We start from the raw sequence: 22,602 nt of genomic DNA, 5'->3' as shown, positions 1-22,602 counted from the left end.
CTACATGTGGGCTAGGAAAAAGATGCAGAATTGGAGAGTTTAACTCTGTTTCTTCCAGCACTTTGCTCTGTTTGCTGGTATGGGGGTCCAATTTTAATTCTCCAGTTAAGGGTTTGATATACTCTCCTCTCCTCCTTCCCTCACTTTTATGGCACAAATGATGCTACTAAATTAGTCCCCCTTGCTTGCTCATTAGAGGGAGAAAAAAGGTAGTATGGGAGCACGGATTAAAGAAATATTCCTGAGAATAATAGGGACTTAAATTGTTTTTTGAGCATTTTTATACACATGAACACCCTTGTGGGTAGAGCTGATCCACATACAATGATTGACAAGGCATGACTGTTATTCTTACAAAAACAAACCAATCATTGTGAGCCCCCAAATTCTATCTTACATGAGTACGTTACACATCTATCAAGCTATACATCTGAACTTACTGGACCAAAAATCAATTACATTTCAAAGATTAACTACTCAAATTAAGACTAAAAATACAGATTATTTTTAATATGTTTCCTCAGTATATGTAAAATTAGCTCATGCTAACTCCTGCCACATTAAAGCACATTCCACTGAAAAGTTTAAGTTGAACTGTTTCCCCTTGTTATTACTTCTGTTTTGAAAGCCCTCTTGCCCCACTGAAATGTCAGATTAACCAACCAATCTTCCTGAGCAAGAATACTGTCACCTAAAAAAATTAAAGTTTGGGGGCTTCCCTGGTGGCACAGTGTTAAGAATCCGCCTGCCAATGCAAGGGACATGGGTTCGAGCCCTGGTCTGGGAAGATCCCACGTGCCGCGGAGCAACTAAGCCCGTGTGCCACAACTACTGAGCCTGTGCTCCTAGAGCCAATGCTCCGCAACAAGGGAAGCCACCACAATGAGAAGCCTGCGCACAGCAATGAAGAGTAGCCCCCGCTCACCGCAACTAGAGAAAACCCACGTGCAGCAACGAAGACCCAACGCAGCCAAAAAAAAAAAAAAGTCCGGCTCTTCACCACTCTTGAACAAAAAACAGAATAATATCATTGAGGTCTACTCTACAGACCCACAACCCATGGCAAAATACATAGAAATGGTTCTCTAAAAAAAATCATCACCCACTTACTCGGAATTAGTGCTACTGGTCTTACTTTCAGGGAAGACCCAATAACAATGAGAAGATCAACTTCATCTTTGTCATACTTCATGGCTCTATGAAACTGTTCTGGTAAATTTTCACCAAAAAAGACAATCTCTGGTTTCATGATAGCAAGTGGTTCATCAGCTGGGCACCTAGGACATCGAGGAACCACCTGCATGTTCCAGATTTTAGTTGAGGTGGGAAAGAGAAGGGCAAGCCCGAGTTAGAGTCAACATTTCCACACTTCCCAAGAAATCATTTCAAAATTATCAAAGAAAACAGAAAAGCTGTGGATAAATAGCAGGGAAAACTGGATAAAACCTAAACATCAACTATCAATGACCCGTTAAGTTTATTAACATACAATGAAATACAATTTCGCTATTATCTGTGTATGCTGCTATTATATCTGTATAGACCTACATTTGATATTCAAGAGTCCATTATAAAGAGGAAAAAGCAGCATGTGTATATATGTACACAGGTGAGACTTAACTTTTAAAAAAAGTTTGTAAAATACGATTCCATTTTAATATGCTATCTTCTCATAATTATATGATTAACTATATATGCAACTAAGCATACAGAATTTATTTCTGGATGGTTTTTATTCTCTGCCATATTTTCCTGTATTTTTTGGTCAATGAGCGTACATGAAATATTTTTTACAAAATGAATCTGACAGGCACTTTTAAAAAGGGAGAGTAAGGAGAAAAACTAATGTTAAGTAACACCACACTTAATGATCTGGGTTTTTATTTTAGGCTTATATATTAGGTAGTCAACTTCATCAATCAAGAGATTATGTAGCAATGTTTTTAACTTAAGGTTTTGAAAGGTTTTTGTGTATTTCTCTGGAATTCCCAATGGTAACTAACATTTGTTTTCCTGGATGTTTCTGTACCACATAAATACTTCCAGAAAAAAAGGACTGAGGTAAAAGAAACAGATCAGAGACATGCACAGTTCCTAAGATATGGGTGATAAATTACCTGATTAAAAATATCTCCTCGTACAGCTTCACAGTCAACTTTGTATTTACAAATCAGGCAAGATGCTGTTGCAAAGGAACCTAAAAACAACCAACAAATATATGCTTTATTAAAGAAATTTTTCCATTTCTTAAATAAGTTATAATGTAAGCTTGACAACAAAAAAGCTAGCGACTTTAAAATTTTTAAGAGACTCCATGAGAGAGATGCTGATATAATGATGCTTCCTAAAGCTACTCTTTTAATAAAATATACCAACTCCTCCAGGACTAAAACTGCAGACTTGGAAGTTTACAACTGTATTACCTTAGCTTAACAGCTGTGTTTCAAAAACAGTTTAGATACATAAGAAAATGGTCTGTTCACACTTGTTTTAGATTTAGTCTTCAAATTTCTGAAGCCTACATCTGAACTACTCAGCAGTTCCTTTGGTTTCCTAAAGATGCCGTATTTTTTTCATCCATAGCTAATACTACTTTTGTAATCAAAAAAGGTTATTTAAAAGAATTTAATGTTACATAATTGCTGCATCTTTTGAAATCCAAAAGCACATTAATATCTGACATTTTGTACAATTAAGTGTCAAGGCCAATATTTCTGGTTTCATATTTTTGCAATCTACTTTCCTTCATTTATCTACAATTGATCAGATAACATGATTCAACAATAAGGCTTAATCTCCATTCCTGGATGGCAGCCTTTTTTCTAATCCTAACTTTTCCTACAAAACTAACTAATATGTAACAGAAAAAGCAATCCTGAAGTTTACTAACCATGACACTGAATTATCCTTTGGATTCCTGCAACCTGTTCCAGTGTATCTATGTTCTGAGTATAGTTGCGAAGTAGTTTTCCTTCCTTATCTGACAAGGCTATGAATTTGTGACAAAGAGATGGTTGGAATTGTCCAGGATATATTTCCTAGATAACGCAAAAAGCAGAAAAAAGATTATGTAAGTGTTAACAAATATCACAGGTTTAACAACAACAAAAAAACAAAACTACCAATGATAATTAAAAAACAATACATGAGCATCTCAAAGCATCTAGATGGATGCCACACACACTTATGAAAGGATTGTTGCTGTCATATGTGTAAAACTCAGCAATTAGTGAACATGGCCTCTTGAAAAGGATAAAGTCGACCCACAAACATCTCTTATAAATGCTAATTGATATTTTAATAAAAGTCAGAAGAAATACATACCTTAATATATATCTAATTTTTGTTGGCTGCAAATGATTTTTTTTTTGTAAGGAAAAAGGGAAAAAGTTTAAATTGAAATTAAAGATATCAAAGATATGGTGACTTCTTTTTTAAAACTAAAAAAGGCACTGTCAACATAATATTAAAAAATTTCTTGATTCATCATTTATTATAAATATCAACCTGTTGGAAGTTTAAAGCTGAAGTTTTAATTCCTTACCAAAATTGTTTTCCTTCCACTGCACAGGCACATACTGGTATAGTATAGAGTTGCTCATGAATGCTGAGTTGCTGGATTTTGTGTGTGTGTTTTTCCCCCCAAATAATGCTTCAATGCTGTTTCTTCTTTAAAAACAAAGAATTCAGATATACACATGGCAAAAAGATCAGAGAAAAAGTATCAATTTTGGTCCTCTCAACTTTTGACAGTGTTTTCATTAAACTTCATTTAGTAAGTGACTATGGCAAAGGAAGTTTCTTCTCTTTTTTCTTTGAAGTAGCAGTTCTGCCTACTTCCTTACCATTCATTACAGCCTCTAACCTATTACAATGCTAGCAAAAAAACAAGATACAACCGTATGTCCATCAACAGAGGACTGGTCAGAGAAATAGGGTACATCAGTAATAGTGGAGTATGCAGCCATTAAAATCAATGAAGGAGGTCTCGATACACTGACCTGGAAGATGGCCCATGACATATGTGAAAAAAAATCAAGCTAGTCACCACCGTGTATAGCTTTGTTTTTGTTTTGTTATTAAGCAAAAATGGGAAGTATATGCAAAGTATACAGATACATTAATTTAAACATCAAGTCAGGAAGGATACAAACAATCTATAAAATGGGGATGGGGGGATAGGGGACTTCACTTCTGACATTATACAAAAAAGTCTGACAGTTAAGATTCTAGATGACTACTTCTAAACTACTTAATATTTCAAGTTTAGAAAAAACTACTGGGATACCTTTTAAGTAAAAATAATATGCAAATCTCATTATATAAGACTATCACATCCATGTCCATATGCTGCTGAAAATGTTATATAAAACCCAAAAATTTTGCCTCTCAAATTTTTATCATAAAGTTCATGAACTTTGCAATTTAAGAAAGAGAATGCATATAGAAAGAAGTAACAAGTGAAGAGTTTATTAAAGCTAATGTTTATAGAAAACTGAAAGCCACATTACGTTTTGGACCATTAGGTTGTGCTCTCTATTAATCACTGTTTTCTTCCCAGGTTGCTCTGTTCTAATACATTTAGAGGATTAAACACCAGCACCTTGCAAACCTCCCCTCTGGAAACAGCTGTTAAAGAGTATTTTAACAAATATTATAATATTCTAGGCAACAGATAAAATAGGATCTAAAGTAGTAAGGAAAGTGCTAATAGCATGCCAAAAGCAGCGCAAGAACAAATGGCTGACTACCTCCAGAACAAGGCTGGGCAGAGTACCAGGACTCCATCCTCCCGGAATGAACTTTTGTGTGCCTTATCCCCACCCTTTTCAAAAGGGGAGGGTGGGCTTCCCTGGTGGCGCAGTGGTTGAGTCCGCCTGCCGATGCAGGGGACACGGGTTCGTGCCTCGGTCCGGGAGGATCCCACGTGCCGCGGAGCGGCTGGGCCCGTGAGCCATGGCCGCTGAGCCTGCGCGTCTGGAGCCTGTGCTCCGCAGCGGGAGAGGCCAAAACAGTGAGAGGCCCGCGTACAGCAAAAAAAAAAAAAAAAAGAGGGTAAGAAGAACAAAAACCTGTGGGACACTAGATTCAGCTCTACACTCTAGTTTCCCTTCATGTATCAGTTCAGGGAAATTTAGTCCTTAAATTTACCAATCAATTCCTGTAGTTGGGAATAATTTATGAAGGGTTTGTTTCATCTTATAAGCCTACATTTTATGATGATTTGAAACTTAACTTTGTCTCTTTTCTTTCAAATATGTAGTGGACCATGTCTGAATCATTAGATTTAATACTGTGTTCCAACTAAGGGATATAATCTGAAATAATGGGAAAAAATTTACTCTGAAATGACTGTTTTTTAATAGAATTACTCCTAAATCAGGCTCTTACTTAACAAGGAAAGTTTGCTAAAAACTAATTGACTGGAGATACAACTTTCAGATAAAATATAGATTAATTCTTCAAGTTGAAACTGTGACACTTTAGTTCTAAGCAAGACAGGCCATCCCAAATCTGAACCTCCTTAAGGCCCATTAAGGAACCAATCATGTGGGCTGGACCATTATTATTGCCACAGGGATCCATTTAGAATAGAGTGGAAGCACAGCTGGGACCAAAGGCTCAAATACTATTAAAATGACAGGCTGCTTTCACAGCAGTGTCCAGAAACATGCGAACAATCCAGTAATTGGCCATAGGCAACCAATGTGACCAAAACTAAAGCTTAGAACTATCTGCCCCAGTAAGCTTTCATGTAGAAATAATGGTTTTTCTCCAGAGATGCTCTCTGCTTGCTTGCTTGCTTCTTAAAATTTCTAGCAATATGAATGAGATTCCAGTCAAAAGCAGGTGTGTTAACTGCAGCCCCTCAAAACTAAAAGGACTCATCAAAGTTTGAGATGCCACTATTTGCTAGGTAGTAAGTAGGTAGAGCTGTTAAGAAACTAGAATTTACATTCTCCATGCTGTCAAAAAATAAGTGAAACTAATTGATCCTGGTAAGGAAAATCCTCATAATCCCTGGTCTTGTTTCATTCATTCCACTAAACCATAGACTACTAAAAATCTTACCTATTCAATACTTGCAAATTAAAGTTAAGTTACCTGACAAATTTAACTACTTTTTTTCCTGTTAAACATGTGACTTCCCCAAGGAACTCAAGCTTCAGCAAACTTTTTCCACACTGGGACCCCAGTTGGCAAGTATTTAAGACTTTGTGGGCCATTCAGTCTCTGTCCTTACGGTCTATGTGGCAGCCACTCAAGTCTTCTATTGTAGTATATCTGCAGCCACAGGCAATAGGCCAATGAATGAGCATAGCTGTGTTCCAGTGGAACTTTATTTACAATCACTGATATTAGAATTTCATATAATGTTCATATGATGTGAAGTATTATTCTTTTGATTTTTTTCCCCATCCATTTAAAAATTTTAGTTCAAAGCTGTACAAAAAAAAGGCAGTGGGCCACATTTGGACTGAGGCTGTAATTTGCCGGCCCCTGTACTAATCTAACACAAGAGAATTTCAATTAGTCAAGCATTCATTACTACTTAATATAAGTAACAGGCATAACAGGAGCACTTTATAATAATGCTGTAGACTGGGCTGAGGACTGGGTTTTTACATTTTCAAGGACTGTAAAGGAAAAGAACACAGTATGACAGAGTTCCCATGTGGTCCACAAAGCAGGTTACATTTGCTACCTGGCCCTTTACAGGAAAAGGTCTGCTGACCCTCCTGTAGACATGTATCCCCCATCTTGCAGATGAAAAAACCAAATCACAGAAGTAACGCCAAAAGTCACAAGAGCTAGCAAGTAGCAGAACTATCATTCAAACCCAGTTTTGATGCCAAAGTGCAGCTCTTAACCACTATGCAATTTCTGATCCCTCAACCTCATGTTTCCTATTTTTCTTTTAGGCTAAATACCATTTCTATTAGGTACTGCAAATCAGTCCATTAAAACGAATCTAGTAAGTATATTTCACATTGCACATCCTTCATGGGATTAGTGGAGCCTGGAATTCCAATCACCCTCTAATGTAAAAACACTCTTCAAGAATACATTTTCTTGGGGACTTCCCTGGTGGCTGGCTGGTGGTTAAGACTCCGTGCTCCCAATGCAGGGGGCCCTAGTTTGATCCCTGGTCAGGGAACTAGATCCCACATGCATGCTGCAGCTAAGAGTTCACATGCCACAACTAAGGAGCTGGTGAGCCACAACTGAGGAGCCCACCTGCGGCAACTAAGACCAGGCGCAACCAAATAAATAAAAAGACAAAAACCAAAAAAACCCACACATGTTCTCGGGAATTCCCTGGCAGTCCTGTGGTTAAGGACTTGGTGCTTTCACTGCCATGCCCTGGGATCAATCCCTGGTCAGGGAACTAAGATCCACAAGCTGCAGGTTGCGGCCAAAAAAACGCATGTTCTCACAAATCAGTATGAGAAAGAAAAGCATCTCAGTGGAAAAGAAAAAAAAAAAAAGCTAAGAACAGACAGGCAACTCAAAGATATACACATGGCAAGTAGTAAGAAGCAGTCATCTACACTAGTAAACAAAAACTGAATACTAATGAGAACATGCTAATTTTTTATTTATTACACTGATAGTTTTAACTGCCTTAAAAACAACTCTAGATATCCACTAACAGGAGACTGATTATATATATTGGGGTACAACTATCAAACAGTACTATGCAGCCTTTTCTTTAAAATGAGGTATATCTAAGTGCCGCCATGAAACTACTTCCGCGGATATTAAATGGGAAAAAAGCACTGTAGAGAAAAGGGTATGTGATTCTGTTGGTAATCATTTTTAAAGTATTATTAGAAACTTACAATACCTCTCCCCCCTACACACACACAAACAGGTTTACTCATTTTTTTTTTTTTTTCCTAGAAGGAAACCCAATGAAACATTTTACCATGGTAACCTTTGAGAAAGAGATTAGAGGTAGGGAAGACTGAAGGGAGAGGCCAACTATCGTTTGTTGTGTACTGTTTGAATTCCTTTTAAAAACCATATACACAACATACACACCAACACACACACAGACACACACACACACTTTCTAAAAAATACTTTAATACTAATAACGTATCACGGGAGGCTTTTTTTGTGGGGGAGAGGGCTTGGGCATGCTAAATCAGTTTTCTCGTACACTTCTACACTTCTGATGGGAGTATATATTATACTTCTGATGGGAGTATATATTGCTGCCTGCTTTCCAGGCAGCAATAAGGTAAAACAAATCAGGACCCTTAGCAGTTTTGCTTTCAGAAATTTATCCTAAGAACATTATAAACATACCAGAAAGGACAATCAGAGCAATACCTTTTTAATAACAGAAAGCAGGAAACATCCAAAAGGAACACTTGCAGGATTAGTTACAGTAGACCACTTGATGAACACTATGACCGTTATCAAGTATTCAAGCATCTGAAAGTTTATTAAACAGAAATACTACAAATCCAAAGCAGTAGGTAAAAGACCCCATCTTTATAATATGCACCCAAATATAATACTCTACACTTATATGTAATCCACCTACACAAGTCAGTATTAACATACTGTCTTCAAGTGAATGGGACTGTGGCCTTTTTTGGGGGTGGGGGTGTGTGCTTTTTTTGATTTTTAAGTAATGAGCTGGTTTTGAGATTTCTTAGCTTTATAACTACATAATCTGGTATATCTGCACATTATCAATAAAGTGACAATTTACTGAATAAATATATGTTTTTGGAAGTTCATATTTCTCCCTCTACTTTTTCTTGAATTTTATCACTTTAAGGGAAAGAACATTCACTGTATTCAATATGGGCGAGCAACTACACTCTCTGAACACAGTCCTTTAAAAAAAAAAAGTTATTTCATACAACCTCAGTTTCACCTTCACTGACTCTTAAACCACTCATTTTTATCAGCACCAGTGAATTTAGACTCCTCAGGACCATGACCACAACCTCATTATCAATTTAAACCCTTATTATGCAAGAGGACAACAGTTCAGAACAAGAATATATATAGCTTTAATGTTGGCCTTAATTGTTCTTGTGTAGAAGAATTCAAAGTGGTACTAAAGCTAGGCGCACTTAACATGCTGGTGCTCAAACAGGGAGCAATTTTGCAGGAGACATTTGGCAACATCTTGACACATTTTTGATTGTCAAGACTGGGGTGGGGGGCTAATGGCATTTAAAGGGAGGAGGCCATTGGTTGCTGCTAAATATCCTACAGTGCACAGAACCGCTACTCGCAGCAAAGAATTATCCATCCCAGAGTCAACAGGTTGAGAAACTGCTCTAATGAACCAGTTACCTCTTTCACACACCTCTCCGTTACTTTTGAGTTTCCAGTCTAGATGAAATCTGCTTCTTCTCAGTTATATACAATCAATGGCTTGATACATCTGTAGAAACTTTCCTTCCAAAATGCCTAAATTCACAATATTTCCTGTTTTCATGGCTTTCTATTAAATTTATTTTCTCTCAAAAGGAACCCTCCTACACTATTGGTGGGAATGTAAATTGGTACAGCCACTATGGAGAACAGTATGGAGGTTCCTTAAAAAACTAAAAATAGAGCTACCATATGATCCTGCAATCCCACTACTGGGCATTTATCCAGAGAAACCTATACTTCAAAAAGACACATGCAACCCCAATGTTCATTGCAGCACTACTTACAACAGCCAAAACATGGAAGCAATCTAAATGTCCATCAACAGATGACTGGATAAAGATGTGGTAAATATGTACAGTGGAATATTACTCAGCCATAAAAAAGAATGAAATAATGCCATTTGCGGCAACATAGATGGACCTAGAGATTATCATACTAAGTGAAGTAAGCCAGACAATGACAAATATATCACTTATATTTAAAAAAAAGAGATACAAATGAACTTATTTACAAAACAGAAATAGACCCACAGACATAGAAAAAAACTTATGGTTACCAAAGGGGAAAGGGGAGGGGGGATAAATCAGGAGTTTGGGATTAACATATACACACTCCTATATATAAAATAGATAACCAATGAGGACCTACTGTATAGCACAGGAAACTATACTCAATATTTTATAATAAACTATAAGGGGAAGAATTCAAAGAATGGATACATATATATGTGTAACTGAATCACTGTGCTGTATACCTGAAACTAACACAACCTTGTAAATCAACTACACTTCAATTTAAAAAAATTCATTTTCTCTCATAACTAGCAAAGTAACCATCTTTCAATTAACTTTCTCCTTAGTACAGACACTGGAAGAAAACTTTAGGTTATGACTATTTTACTCATGTATTCTTTTTGGAATCCAGTAAAATATTACAATATTTACATACTCTCCCCATCCTTCATTTTTAAATACTATCCTTTATTCTTTGTCCTTACTTATTTGTCCTTCAGCTTTTTCCTGTTCATTTTTAGACCCAAATTAACTCAGTCTCTCTTACCTATTACTATTTATTTTAAGTGCTATTTCACCAACTAGGTACTTTCCTTTTGGCAGTTCCTAATGTAAGAATTGAAGTACAACAATCCTATATGAGTGGTAGTTATAAAGATTATTTATTTAGCTCCTACCATAACTTAAACTTTCATAGAGAAGCGAAACATGCTGCCCCTCCAACTTTTTCTTCTCCTAGGTACTATGAAATCTGTACACTGTAACACATTAACACTGTGCCATTTTTACTCCAATTCAGATATTTTATTTTCTCTTAAGCACTGTCTAGATTTCTATTATGTGTATTTTTATAATTTGTCTTTGTAAGAATAATTCTTAATTGCTTCTATAGATTCTTACATGTCAAAACCAGTTTAAGCTAAAACTGAATACCCATTATATGCCTTAGACAACTAAGGTTACAATCTTTCTCACCTTGCTATTTGTATTCTCAGTTACCGCATTTTCCCCAAGTGTCAGGCAATTTAGTATACACTGAAGTGATGGGGAAAAAGCTGAAAAGTTAGTTTGAGCATGTTTTTTGTTTCCTCTCAGAACAAAGAATTTACAACAAAAACCTTGTGAGCATTACATAAATGCACTAGTGAATCAAGCTCTTATAATCAGATGCAAGATCAAAGTAAATTCTAGTTACTTGATGCCTTTCTTGAAGTGCTAATTTCTGGGGAATTCCCTGGGAGTCCAGTGGTTAGGACTCCGCACTCCCACTGCAGACTGCAGGAGGAACAGGTTCAATCCCTGGTCTGGGAACTAAGATCCCACATGTCATGCAGCGCGGCCAGAAAAAAAAAATTGTTAATTTCTGATAACTAGAGCCAGTGTCCTAGGTCCAATTCAAGAAACCAGTAACTAAGTGATATTTCATTGGTGTTCAAAGTCATGCAGTAGAACCCCTAGCACCAGTATGTTAAAAACAGTGAATCTTCATGAATTCATATTCTTGTAACAAAGGAAAAGAGATACTCTACATTATTTGTTCAATTTAGTGTGAACCAGCTGTCTGTTCTAAAGGCTAGATATAGATGGCCATCATCACCGCTGATACATGAAGTTCCAAATTTTTTATAAGTTTCAAGTTGATTACTGGAAAGATTCAAATTTCTTAGTAGCCTACAAAATTTTCAAATTTAGTTTTCAGTTCTAGCAAGTAAATCATATCCAAGAAAATCTAATGTAATTTCCCCATTTTACTCTAATTCCCATTTATAAGCACACTTGCACAAAACAAAATTATTTCTTTAGACAGTCCATCAATCTAAGCTAGTACCATGTATTCTGAATTGGCAGAGTTCTTCTTATAGGTATATAAATAGACCACATGATTTGAAAGTAGCTGAGGTTATCCCTTAATGGAAATTCAGGTCCACTTCACTTCTATGCTCATTAAAAAATAATCACTAATACAAAACACCCTTTCAAATATACTAAAGTTTAGCAACAACAATTTTACAGTTTCTTTCCATAAAACTAAACTATAGAAAAAAGACATCTAAAGTAAAATTTCTTGGGACTTCCCAGGTGGTCCAAAGGCTAAAGACTCCACGCTCCCAATGCAGGGGACCTGGGTTCGATCCCTGGTCAGGAAACCAGATCCTGCATGCCGCAACTATAAGATACCGCGTGCCGCAACTACAAGATCCCGCGCGCAGCAACTACAGACCCGGCACACCCAAATAAATAAATAAATCTTTTTTTTTTTAAATAAAAAAGATAAAATTTCTTGGGTATGGTATAATGCATAGTTATCCCTCCATATTTGCAGGTTCCACATCCTTGGATTCAACCAACTGTAGACTGAAAATATTCAGAGAAAAAGAATTCCAGAAAGTTCCAAAAGCCAAGACTTGTATTTGCTGCACCAGCGACTATTAACATCATATAAGCATACCTCTGAGACATCATGAGTTTGGTTCCAGACCAAAGCAATAAAGTGAATTATCCCAGTAAAGTCAGTGAAATGAATTTTTTGGTTTCCCTGTACATATAAAGTTATTTTTATACTATATGGTAATCTATTAAGTATGCAATAGCAGTATGTCTCCAAAAAAAGTACATACCTTAATTAAAAATACTTTATTGCTAAAAAATGCTAATCATCATCTAAGTCCTCAGCAGTAACGAAGATCACTGATCCCAGATCACAGTAACAAATAATGAAAAAGTCTGAAACACTGTGAATGACCAAAATGTGGCACAGAGACACAAAGTGAGCAAATGCTGTTGGAAAAATGGCGCCTACAGACTCACTTGATCACAATCCCTCAAATTTGTAAAAACAAAAAAGGCCCACAGAATATGTGAAGGGCAATAAAGTGAAGCAAAATAAAACAAGGTATGCCTATACTAGGTATTATAAGTAATCTAGAGGTGATTTAAAGTATACAGGGAGGGAACTTCCCTGGTGGTCCAGTGGTTAAGAATCCACCTTCCAATGCAGGGGACATTCAATCCCTGGTCAGGGAACTAAGATTCCACATGCCGCAGGGCAACTGAGCTGCGCTCCTCAATTAGAGAAGCCCCTCACACCTCAACGAAGATCCAGCAACTAAGACCAGATGCAGCCAAAAATTAAATTAAATTAAAAAAAAAGTATACAGGGAGGATGTGCACAGATTATATGCAAATACTATGCCATTTTATATAAGGGACTTGAGCATCCTCAGATTTTGGTATCTGAGGGATCCTGGAACTAATCCCCCTCAGATACCAAGGGAAGACTGTAACATCAAACTTTAAACTCCAGAGCAGAGCTGCCAAATAAAAACGTAGTATGAATCATATACACAATTCAAATTTTCTAGTAACCACATTAACAATGTGAAATCTTCCTCATTTATAACCCAATATCAAAGTATTATTATTTACACACATAATCATTATTTATATATATATAATAGAATAGAACTTATATTTTGCATGTTTTCTATACTAGGTTTCCAAAATCTGGTATGTCTTCCACACTTACATAACATCTCAGAACACTTATGCACTCAACAGCCCCACGTGGCAAATGGCTTCTGAACTGAACAGAGGAGCACTAAAGACGCTAGAGCATAACAGATCAACCTTGACTCAAATGCAATCTAAGATTCTTCTCCACCTCTAATCACAAATTTCTCAGGCACATCCTCGTGTGTTAAAACCTAGCTACTATAAAACATACCAGGGCTTCCCTGGTGGCACAGTGGTTGAGAGTCCACCTGCCGATGCAGGGGACACGGGTTCGGGACACGGATTCGTGCCCCGGTCCAGGAAGATCCCACATGCCGCGGAGCAGCTGGGCCCAGTGAGCCATGGCCACTGAGCCTGTGCGTCCGGAGCCTGTGCTCCGCAACGGGAGAGGCCACAACAGTGAGAGGCCCGCGTACCGCAAAAAAAAAAACATACCAAAGGCAGATGTTATAATCTTTATGATTCATGAAAAATATTCAAAATCAAAACACTGATGTTACTTTTATATGATCTACTAACCTCTAAAAAAGCCTGGACAATGTAAAGGCCATTACTGAAGTGCAAATTTGAAAAATATGCAATAGCCTCTTCTTTGAAAATAAGCTCAATCCTAAAATGAAGAAAAGCAAATGACAGTCCCTTCTGGGAAGAAGGGAATTCTGACTAAAATGACTTTATTTCTATGATTTTACTCCACCACAGTACTAATAGTCAATTTACTAGACTGCCATTTAAAACAATTTTTCATGAGAGAAGGTCAAAGAAACAACTAGAAGAGTTTGTAGTACCTTTGCAAACTTGAAGAATGGTCTTGGATCTTTTCTGAAATATTCAATGTCAAACATTGCTTGAGGATCTGGAAGGTCTGGAAAGTCTACTGCAAGGCGAGCATAAATACCATCTCTTGACCTGAAGTCAGGTATTCCACAAGAAACAGAAACCTGAAATACGCATGGCATAATTTGTACAATTAAATCTTCTACTGCTACCTTAATAATTATTAGTCCTCTTATCACACAATTAGGGAAGAGCTGAAAAATATTTTTAGTTTGAAACTTCTTTTGGGGAATGGAGATAATGCCCTACTTTAACTTCTAATAGAAATAAAACACTCAGAAAACCAGTATAATTAAATCCATCACATATTCCATTCATAATGGGGTAAAGAATTTTAAGTCAGGCTAACTTTAAACCTTTATAAGCATTTAACCAACAAATTAAAACAATACCAACTTGATTGAGAACGAAGTAAACCATTCCAAATTATTTTAACTAGAAAGCAGGCAAGAATTTCTATCACAGTGAACTATTTCCAAAGAAATCCTTCTTCTGGGTTAGAGTGCTACTACTTCAAGAACGCTAAATTTCTTTATTTTCCTTAAAAAACTATGTTGTACAATATTTCAATTTTTAAGAATAGATTTAAACACTATGCTTTTTCTACAAATAAACCTTGACATTACAAATAGGGACTTCAGAAGTTATCCTTTTGTTTCACAATTTTGTCAGCATTTACTCCATTTTAGCCTCAGAGCAAAACAAACTTGCCTAAATCACATCGGGGAGCAAAGTGCAACTATTCTTCATGATCATTTAAGATTAAATAACACCCTCCCTTAACCAAAAGGTTAGAAAGCAGGACTGATTTTTCTCCAACAGCTGTCCTGGTCGCTACCATGTAACATACTCTGCATTCAACACACAATATGAAATAGCCTAAGTAACTAGTTATTTGAGACCTAAAGTGGAACAAATGAAAAATCTCAACCCACCACAATCACATCACCTTAATTTAAAATGGAGGAGAGGCAGGAATCTGTTACCTTTCCAACACTGCATTACTTGCCAACACATATTAGGCTCCCGGTTTCCCCATGAAGGTCAAACAAATAACCAATTTCTATCAGACCCTGACACACTTTAATGCAAGCAGAATTCCCTGCATCTCCTTAGAAGTTGTGGTATAATGTAGGTAAAAATCTTGCCTTAATTCCACTTACCTACTGTGCCAGTAAACAGACGTGAATCTTTTTTAAGGTTATCGAGAGGTTTTTAAAAAACTGAACCAATTTAGTAATTGCTCCTGCACTCACTTTTTAGCAGTTTCAAACACAAATGCCCATCATCATATAAGGATAAATTCTACACCAGAAAAATGTTTCTGAATTGGGCAAGGCTTAAGAAAAAACATACACCACCTCCCATACTAGTGTTTTATACATCTTACATACCCCAGCTCCAGTTAGAACTATTATTTTTTTGCACTCTTGCAGTAATTTCACAGCATCTTCAATTGTATTAATATCTTTTCTTTTTTTCCTTTTTGGTGGTTCTGAAAGGATATTAATAACAATCTGCCACAGTGTCATATCATCCAATTCAGGTGGAGGAATTGTTTCTGGTAGTAAATCTTTAAGAATCGTTCGAGGATCTGTGCCAATCATGAGATGTTGCTGAACAAAAGTATATGGACCTATATCAAGAGGGAAAAGAACTAGATCAGATCCACTTCCAAGTAATTGAAAATCTCATTTATTTTTTGAAGTAAGAAATTAGCAATGCTTAACACTGTTTTGCAGAGTAAAAATATGCACTATAAAGGTGTTTCAATCACAGCATCTTCAGATCTAACGCTATATCCCAAAGAGATTATTAGGGAGAGATCAGGAGTTGAGCCTGCCCCTAGAGCTATAAAATACCAAGTATGTATTTTAAGAGTCAAACTAATTAACTACTAGAATTAAATTTCTATGGTTAAAATCTAGAAAAATACAACATAAACATGACAGAAGTATGTACAAAAGGGTTCTACAAATCAACACAGGAAATATCTTACCAGTCCCAAAAGCCCACACTATTTACCATTAAAGACATAAAGAAAAAAGAAAAGGAAATCTTATACTTTACTATCTTTAAAATTTTTCCAGTAACAATCTTCAAGTTAATCTTAACCAGTCTCCCAAAATGATACATACAATGCTGATGTTCTGAGCTTTAATTCTTTACCCTGAAATTTCTTAGATCAGTTCCTAGCTTGAGAAAACCAAAAATACAGTAAATATAAACACTAAAAATGAACTAATCATTACTATGTTTAAGCAGTCAAGGCATTTTTGAAAAAACCCAGCACATTAAGAGAAAGAACATTTTGAGATGGTCATGTTACTACTTGGTATAAAAATCTGATACTGTGCTCTACTTCAAAATATTTCTCATTTCATCAAAATACTTAATAAATATTTACTGAGGACAAACTATGTGCCAGGCACTTTTCTAGGCACTGACAAAACAGTCTACAAATCAGTCAGAAATCCCTGCCCCCATGGGACTTATATTCTAGTACAGGAAACCAGCAATAAAAAAGTTACATACAGAGATTATTTTAAAACAAAAACAGTACAAAGCACTAGACTTTCCCTAAAACCAGGATGATATTAAATCTCATCAAACACCTAAGAACCTCATCACCAGGCTACAAGGGGACAGAGAAATATATTTTTTGTTGACATAAAAAGAGAATACTGAAAAAGATAGCTCTTAAACTGTGAAACCATACCTATCCGTGGTCTTGGAGTCCAGTCACTAGAACTCGCATGTGAGGCTCTATCATCCTCATCACTTTCACACGAATGGAAACCGTTGGTGATGATTTCATCACCAAACAGAAGGTTATCTGCAAAAGAAACCAAAAGTAACTCAAGGTTTCTGAAACAATCTGCATCTAAAATTATGAAGATCTATAATTATGATGCAACAATTTTCAATGAATAAAACACTTAACATTCATAGTGCCTGTGTAAAGAATGCCTACTGGATCAATCTGCACCATTCACAGGAACAGTATATCCTCATCTTTAGGGATTCTGCTCGGAATCTAAGTTTCAGTTCATCAAAATCTAGAAAAAAATTATGTCTACTTAATCAAAACACAAAAAGTAGTAACCTAGTTAGACTGAATTTATCGATCACAAATAATAGTTCATAAAACTTATCAAATAAAAATTTACCCAAAAAAGTCGTGCTAATATTACCATGGCAACTTGCACTTCTCTCATATAACACTAAACATACAAAAATACCTTTGCATTATTCGTTTCCCTTATTAAACTATGTATCTTGAAAACAGGGGTTGTTTCTCTAATCCAATCCCTAATGCACACGTTGTTGCCTTTTGATATGATCAAATGGCCCACTGACTGGATTTCTTGATACAAATATTAATAAAGACGCACATCTATCCGGATAGAAACTCTGAAACACTCAAGGATGACAAGACATATACAACTATCACATCTGCTTTACTATGCCAGAAAAATGTCAATTCGTGTTTCAGGGTTACATATACACACACAAGAAGATATTTAATCTAAGAACACGATTAGAGAAAAAATACTACTCAAAGTACTCTAAAACTACTATTACTCTCCTATGCACCACAGAGGGGTAACGTCTTTAGAAGCAACTACACTCTTTAAAATTTAAAACAAGTTTAAAAATAAAGGCCCTCCAAAAAAAAAAAACCACACACACACAAATTGCACAGGTGTCAGTTTGCAAAGGCAACTGCAAAAGGTTGGTGCAAGGGACAGTCAAAAAGTTTCATGTTTAAGTGTGCGGGGCTGGGGGGTGGGCGGAGAAGCAAGACATTTAACAAAAGCAATACGTTAAAAGAGTAGGAGGGGAGAGAAACTTTTTTTTTAAACCAGCTGCGAGGCTAGCTCGCCCCGCGGCTGCGCAAAGCGCGAGGCCACTGGGGCGGGCCGCCGGCCGAGGGAGGAGGGAGGGGAGAGAGCGAGGGAGGGAGTGAGTCCCCGGGCCGCTCCGGCAGCCGGGCCCGCAGCCCCGGAGGCGCGCAGCTAAGAAGGGCCCTAGTGGAGAGGGGGACGCCGCAGAGCCAGCCCCGAGCCTCCAGCCCGCCCGACACTCCCCCACCCCAGGAGGGGCCCCGGGAGGAGGGGGGGGGATGCGCAGTCCCGGCCCGCCCGCGCCCTGCGCACCTCGGTACCCAATAGCCGCCGCCGCCTCTTCCTCCTCCTCGCCCTCGTCGTCGTCGTCGTCGTAGAAGTCGTCGGCCGGCGGCGCCTCCCGGGATAGGCCCTGTAAGCCCGGCCCATTGTCTCCGTCTCCGGCCGCCGCCGCCTGGGCCTCCCGCCGCAGCGCCGCCGCCGGGCAGCCGCCGGCCGCCGCCGGCAGCTCACGCTCGGGGGCCGCCCCGCCGGGCTCGCCCGGGCTCCGCCCGACGCCGGGGCCGTCTCTCCGCGGCCTCTTGCGGAGCGGCTCCCCGGTAGGAGGCGACGGGGCCTCCCTCTCAGCCGTCACTGCCGAGGGGGAGCCGCCGGGCTGAAAGGCGAGCGCCGCCTCGTCCGCCATCTTTCAACTGCCTCTCTGGCCCTCCTCCCTCGCCTCCTCTCCTCCCGCTCGACTCGCGGCACTGGCGCCCCCGCGGCTCCGGCTGCGGGAGATTTAAACCCCGTCACGTGACCCGCCCCTTTTCGCCCCCGCCCTCCCGCCGCTCCCGCCACCCACGCGGGCCGGACCACAACACGGCGGGTCACGTGGCAGGCGGAGGCGGTGTGGGCCTGGAGGAAACGCGGCCGGGGCTGCTGCGGCCCCACCCCTCGGCGGCAGGCGAGTCTTGCAGCCAAACTTGTCTTTCAAACTGTCGTCAAATCACTGCTGCCTGGTTGGGTCAAGTTTTGGTTCGTACTGCGAGTTTCCGCTTTTGCCTGAAGTGCACACCTTCCTCGCCTTACTTTGTCTTTTCTGGATTTACGCTAAGGGTTAAAACTTAGTTCCTGAAAGGCGATCAGGAATGAAGCTGGCCAAGGCTCAGCTTCCTGAAATACGCTAGGTAGTCGGTCTCTTTGTTACGGTTATCAGTAGACGCAAAAGGACACAGTTAACTCTTCAACCTCCTCACCCCATTCTGACAACTCCTCTTTGCCTCCTTTTTTCTCTTTGCTTCTCTCCTGAGCCGGTTGCTTTTTCTCCCTCTCTCCATCCCTTGTAGGGTGGTGTAGGTTGTCATATCCTGAAAGGCGTGTGTCAGCTCTGGAAGGACCTTTGACGGGGGTGGGAGGGTGATCAGCCTATTTGCTTTCTGGCCCCAGCTTGGCTCCAAATGTGGGATTTACCTTCTCTGGGCTTCATGAAATTAGTATACAGGGTAAAGTGGGGCGTTATGAGGAGAACTGGACTGAGCATGACTTGGCCCCTATAAACATCTGGATTTGGGTTAGAATTTGAGGTCCTTCCCTTCTAGCGTGAGCACTTTATTTAGCTTTTCTAAACCCAATGTCCTCATCTCTAAAATGCTAATACCTATTTTGTAGGGTTGTGATGAGAAATAAGATAGCCAGATGTAAAGTGAGGGGTACATAATAGCTAAAAAATATTACTTTCCTACTTGAAGGCCCTCTACTTTCCACTTTTCCTGAAATTTCCAGGACTCTGTCACTCCACATCTAGCCTTAAGTAAGGACTCATATAATACATGGCAGATCCAGAGCCAAACTTGGCAGGCATCTCTGCCTCTGGACATGGCACTTCTATCCACTTAAGGGACCTCTGTGAGTTTATAGTATATCAGTCCTTAAGCTTAAAGTGGGTTCTGCCTATACCATGGCAATTACTGTTTGAACTTAAGAAACCAACTTACGGTGTTTCTTACTTAAAAAAAAAAAGTTCTAATTTTGAAAATGTAACTCTGGGGTCCCATCTAAAGCCAAAAGTCTTTGTACCTCAAATTAAACTGAGAATCTCTCCTTACAACTGGTTGCTTCATTTCTGAAAGTGATGATCTCCTTCATCCTAGAAGCCTTGAAATCATTGAAGTGTTCATTCAGATTGATGCCCTCTACTGAATCAGTCAGCAAATCCTGTTGTCTTTTCTTCGCTCCTACACTCTTCCCAGTTCCTAACTACATAGGCACCTCACCCTTCCTGGCTGACATACTTGGCCCTGTTTCCTCCCTACTTCATCTATCTTATCTCACAAAATATTTCATAAATTGATTCTCAGCTATGTTGGTAGGATGTAATATATAAAATGAGAGTCAGTATCCTATCAAAATAGAAAGAGAAGTCCCAGATTTTTTGAAAACGACATTTGTAAGCTTATGGACATCCTATTATTTCATTCATTCATTTATATATGTTGTGCATAAAAGACACTTGATGGTGTTTATTAAATGCTGTGTGATCACTGTGATTACTCCTGTACTGAAAGGTCAGATGGGGCACACATGGCCGGTAGGATAAATGAGAGACAGAAATTGTATTCCAAAACAAAATGAACCCTCCTAACTAGAGTTATGGCCTTACCAGTAGTTGAAAACTACTTGCGTGAAATTCAGGTCATTCTTAGCCCCTAACCCTGGCAAATTCACATTCAGTTTTTCAAACTCCTGTTAATCTGGTGTTGACCTTCTTGTAAATATTTTTAGCATTACTATTCTCTAAATTGAGCTTTTCATATTACAAAGCCACTTTTTAAAAATGAGGAAGCTCTTCAAGTTCTCATATGGAATGATCTCCAAGTTGCATAGTGCAAAATGTAGAACAGTGTGTACAGTATAGTGCTATTTGTGAAAAAATAAAAGGGGGTGTGTGGAAAGGAGACCAAATGTATGTATTTGCTTCTATACGTGCAAAATAACTCTGGAAGCACTTAAAATACATATGTGCCTGCCACGTATTTGTCATACTTTTCTGCCTGTGCCTCCTTCCCTAGAACAAGTCCTCTCTACTCCTTATTCAGTACATTAGACTCTAATGATTAGAGAGCACATTCCCTATTTCATTTGTTATTTTTCTCTGTGTGTTTTATTGACTGTCTCCCCCAACTATAGCAGGAATTTTGTTCATCTGGTTCACCTCTGTATTGTCAGCTGTCTAGTAGAGAACTGGCACATATATTTATCACATATATTTATTGAATGAAAGAATAAATGAAGAACATAAAGGAATCTTGGCACATAGGAAAACAATTATTTAATGAAGCGTGATGGGAAGCATGGATGCTTAAAAAAAATTAAAAAAAAAAAAAAGGCAAGGCAAGGAAATTTGGTTTGTAGCCAGCACAGTTCACATGAGAAAGTTAGTGAAACATACAATATGAGATTTCTGGTACCTTGGTTGACAGGATGAACATTGGTGCATTGGGCTGTGAGGTGTCTTCCAACACCAACAACCAAATCTCTGATTCTCCAGACAATAACTGGGTGTTCAACACTTCAACTCATTTTTGACACTGAATACTGGGAGTTGGTGAACACCCCACAGCTCAAGGTCTTAGTCTCACAGGACTGCCCCCACTTCAGATGCCAGTCACAAGTCCTAGACCTCCTGGACTTCTGACCAACTGGCTATGAATTGGGAGTTCCCATGACACTCTCCTAAAGTTCCATAATTTCCTAGAGTGGCTCGCAGAACTCAATAAACTCAATAAGACACATCACTTATAATTACAAAGTAAAGGTAACTTTTGTATCCTTACAAAGGATACACATGAACGGCCAGATGAAGAGGTACAAAGGCAAAGTCCACAAAGGTCCTGAGCAAAGGGGCTTCTTTCACATGGAGTTGGGGTGCCTACCCTCCCAGCACTTCATTGTGTTCACCAGCTTGGAAGCTCTCTGAATCTCTTTGTTCAAGAGTTTTTATAGAACTTAATCTCTAGCACACCCTGCCTCTCACTCTGGAGGTCAGGAGTAGAGCTGAAAAGTTCCCATCCTCTAATCACTTGGTCTTTCTGGTGACCTGCCCATCTCAAAGCTATCTTGGGGGTCCCACCCTAAGGCCTACCTTAAGCTACCTAATTAGCATAAACTCAGGAGTGCTGGAAGGGCCTTCTTATGAATAATAAATGATGCTCCTATCACTCAGGAAACTACAAGGGTGTTAGGAGTTCTGTGTTTGGAACAGGGGACAAAAACAAAATATTTTGTATTATACCAAAGACTGTCATAGACGTCAGACACTAGTCACTAAGATTTTTAACTTGTTTTCTAGTCCTCAGCTTTCTCTTTTTTTGTTTTGTTTTGTTTTTTATTTTAATTTTTTGGCCAAGCCACACAGCTTGTGGGATCTCACTTCCCCAACCAGGGATTGAACCCAGGCCATGGCAGTGAAAGCGCAGAATCCTAACCACTAGGCCACCAGGGAACTC

General features: G+C 38.7%; 1 protein-coding gene across 2 annotated transcripts in view; it reads right to left on the bottom strand.

Moving 5' to 3' along the window:
- Window positions 1–22,602, bottom strand: part of SIRT1 (sirtuin 1) — a 40,738-nt gene that overhangs the window by 6,472 nt on the left and 11,664 nt on the right. The window contains exons 3-9 of one of the 2 annotated variants that reach the window (XM_049697178.1): window positions 18,431–18,885; window positions 16,990–17,106; window positions 15,665–15,906; window positions 14,222–14,374; window positions 2,891–3,038; window positions 2,118–2,197; window positions 1,111–1,297 (exon numbers count right to left, since the gene is read on the bottom strand). In XM_049697178.1, the coding sequence (XP_049553135.1) occupies window positions 1,111–1,297; window positions 2,118–2,197; window positions 2,891–3,038; window positions 14,222–14,374; window positions 15,665–15,906; window positions 16,990–17,106; window positions 18,431–18,803 (1,300 nt within the window). In that variant the 5' untranslated portion in view covers window positions 18,804–18,885. Of the gene's footprint in view, window positions 1–1,110; window positions 1,298–2,117; window positions 2,198–2,890; window positions 3,039–3,544; window positions 3,670–14,221; window positions 14,375–15,664; window positions 15,907–16,989; window positions 17,107–18,430; window positions 18,886–22,602 lie in introns of those variants that run through there. The other variant, XM_033407645.2, reaches the window with a different exon arrangement.

The sequence above is a fragment of the Orcinus orca genome, chromosome 14 (genome assembly GCF_937001465.1).
Source record: "Orcinus orca chromosome 14, mOrcOrc1.1, whole genome shotgun sequence".
NCBI classification, from domain to species: domain Eukaryota; kingdom Metazoa; phylum Chordata; class Mammalia; order Artiodactyla; family Delphinidae; genus Orcinus; species Orcinus orca.
This window is presented reverse-complemented; position numbering and strand designations above follow the sequence as displayed.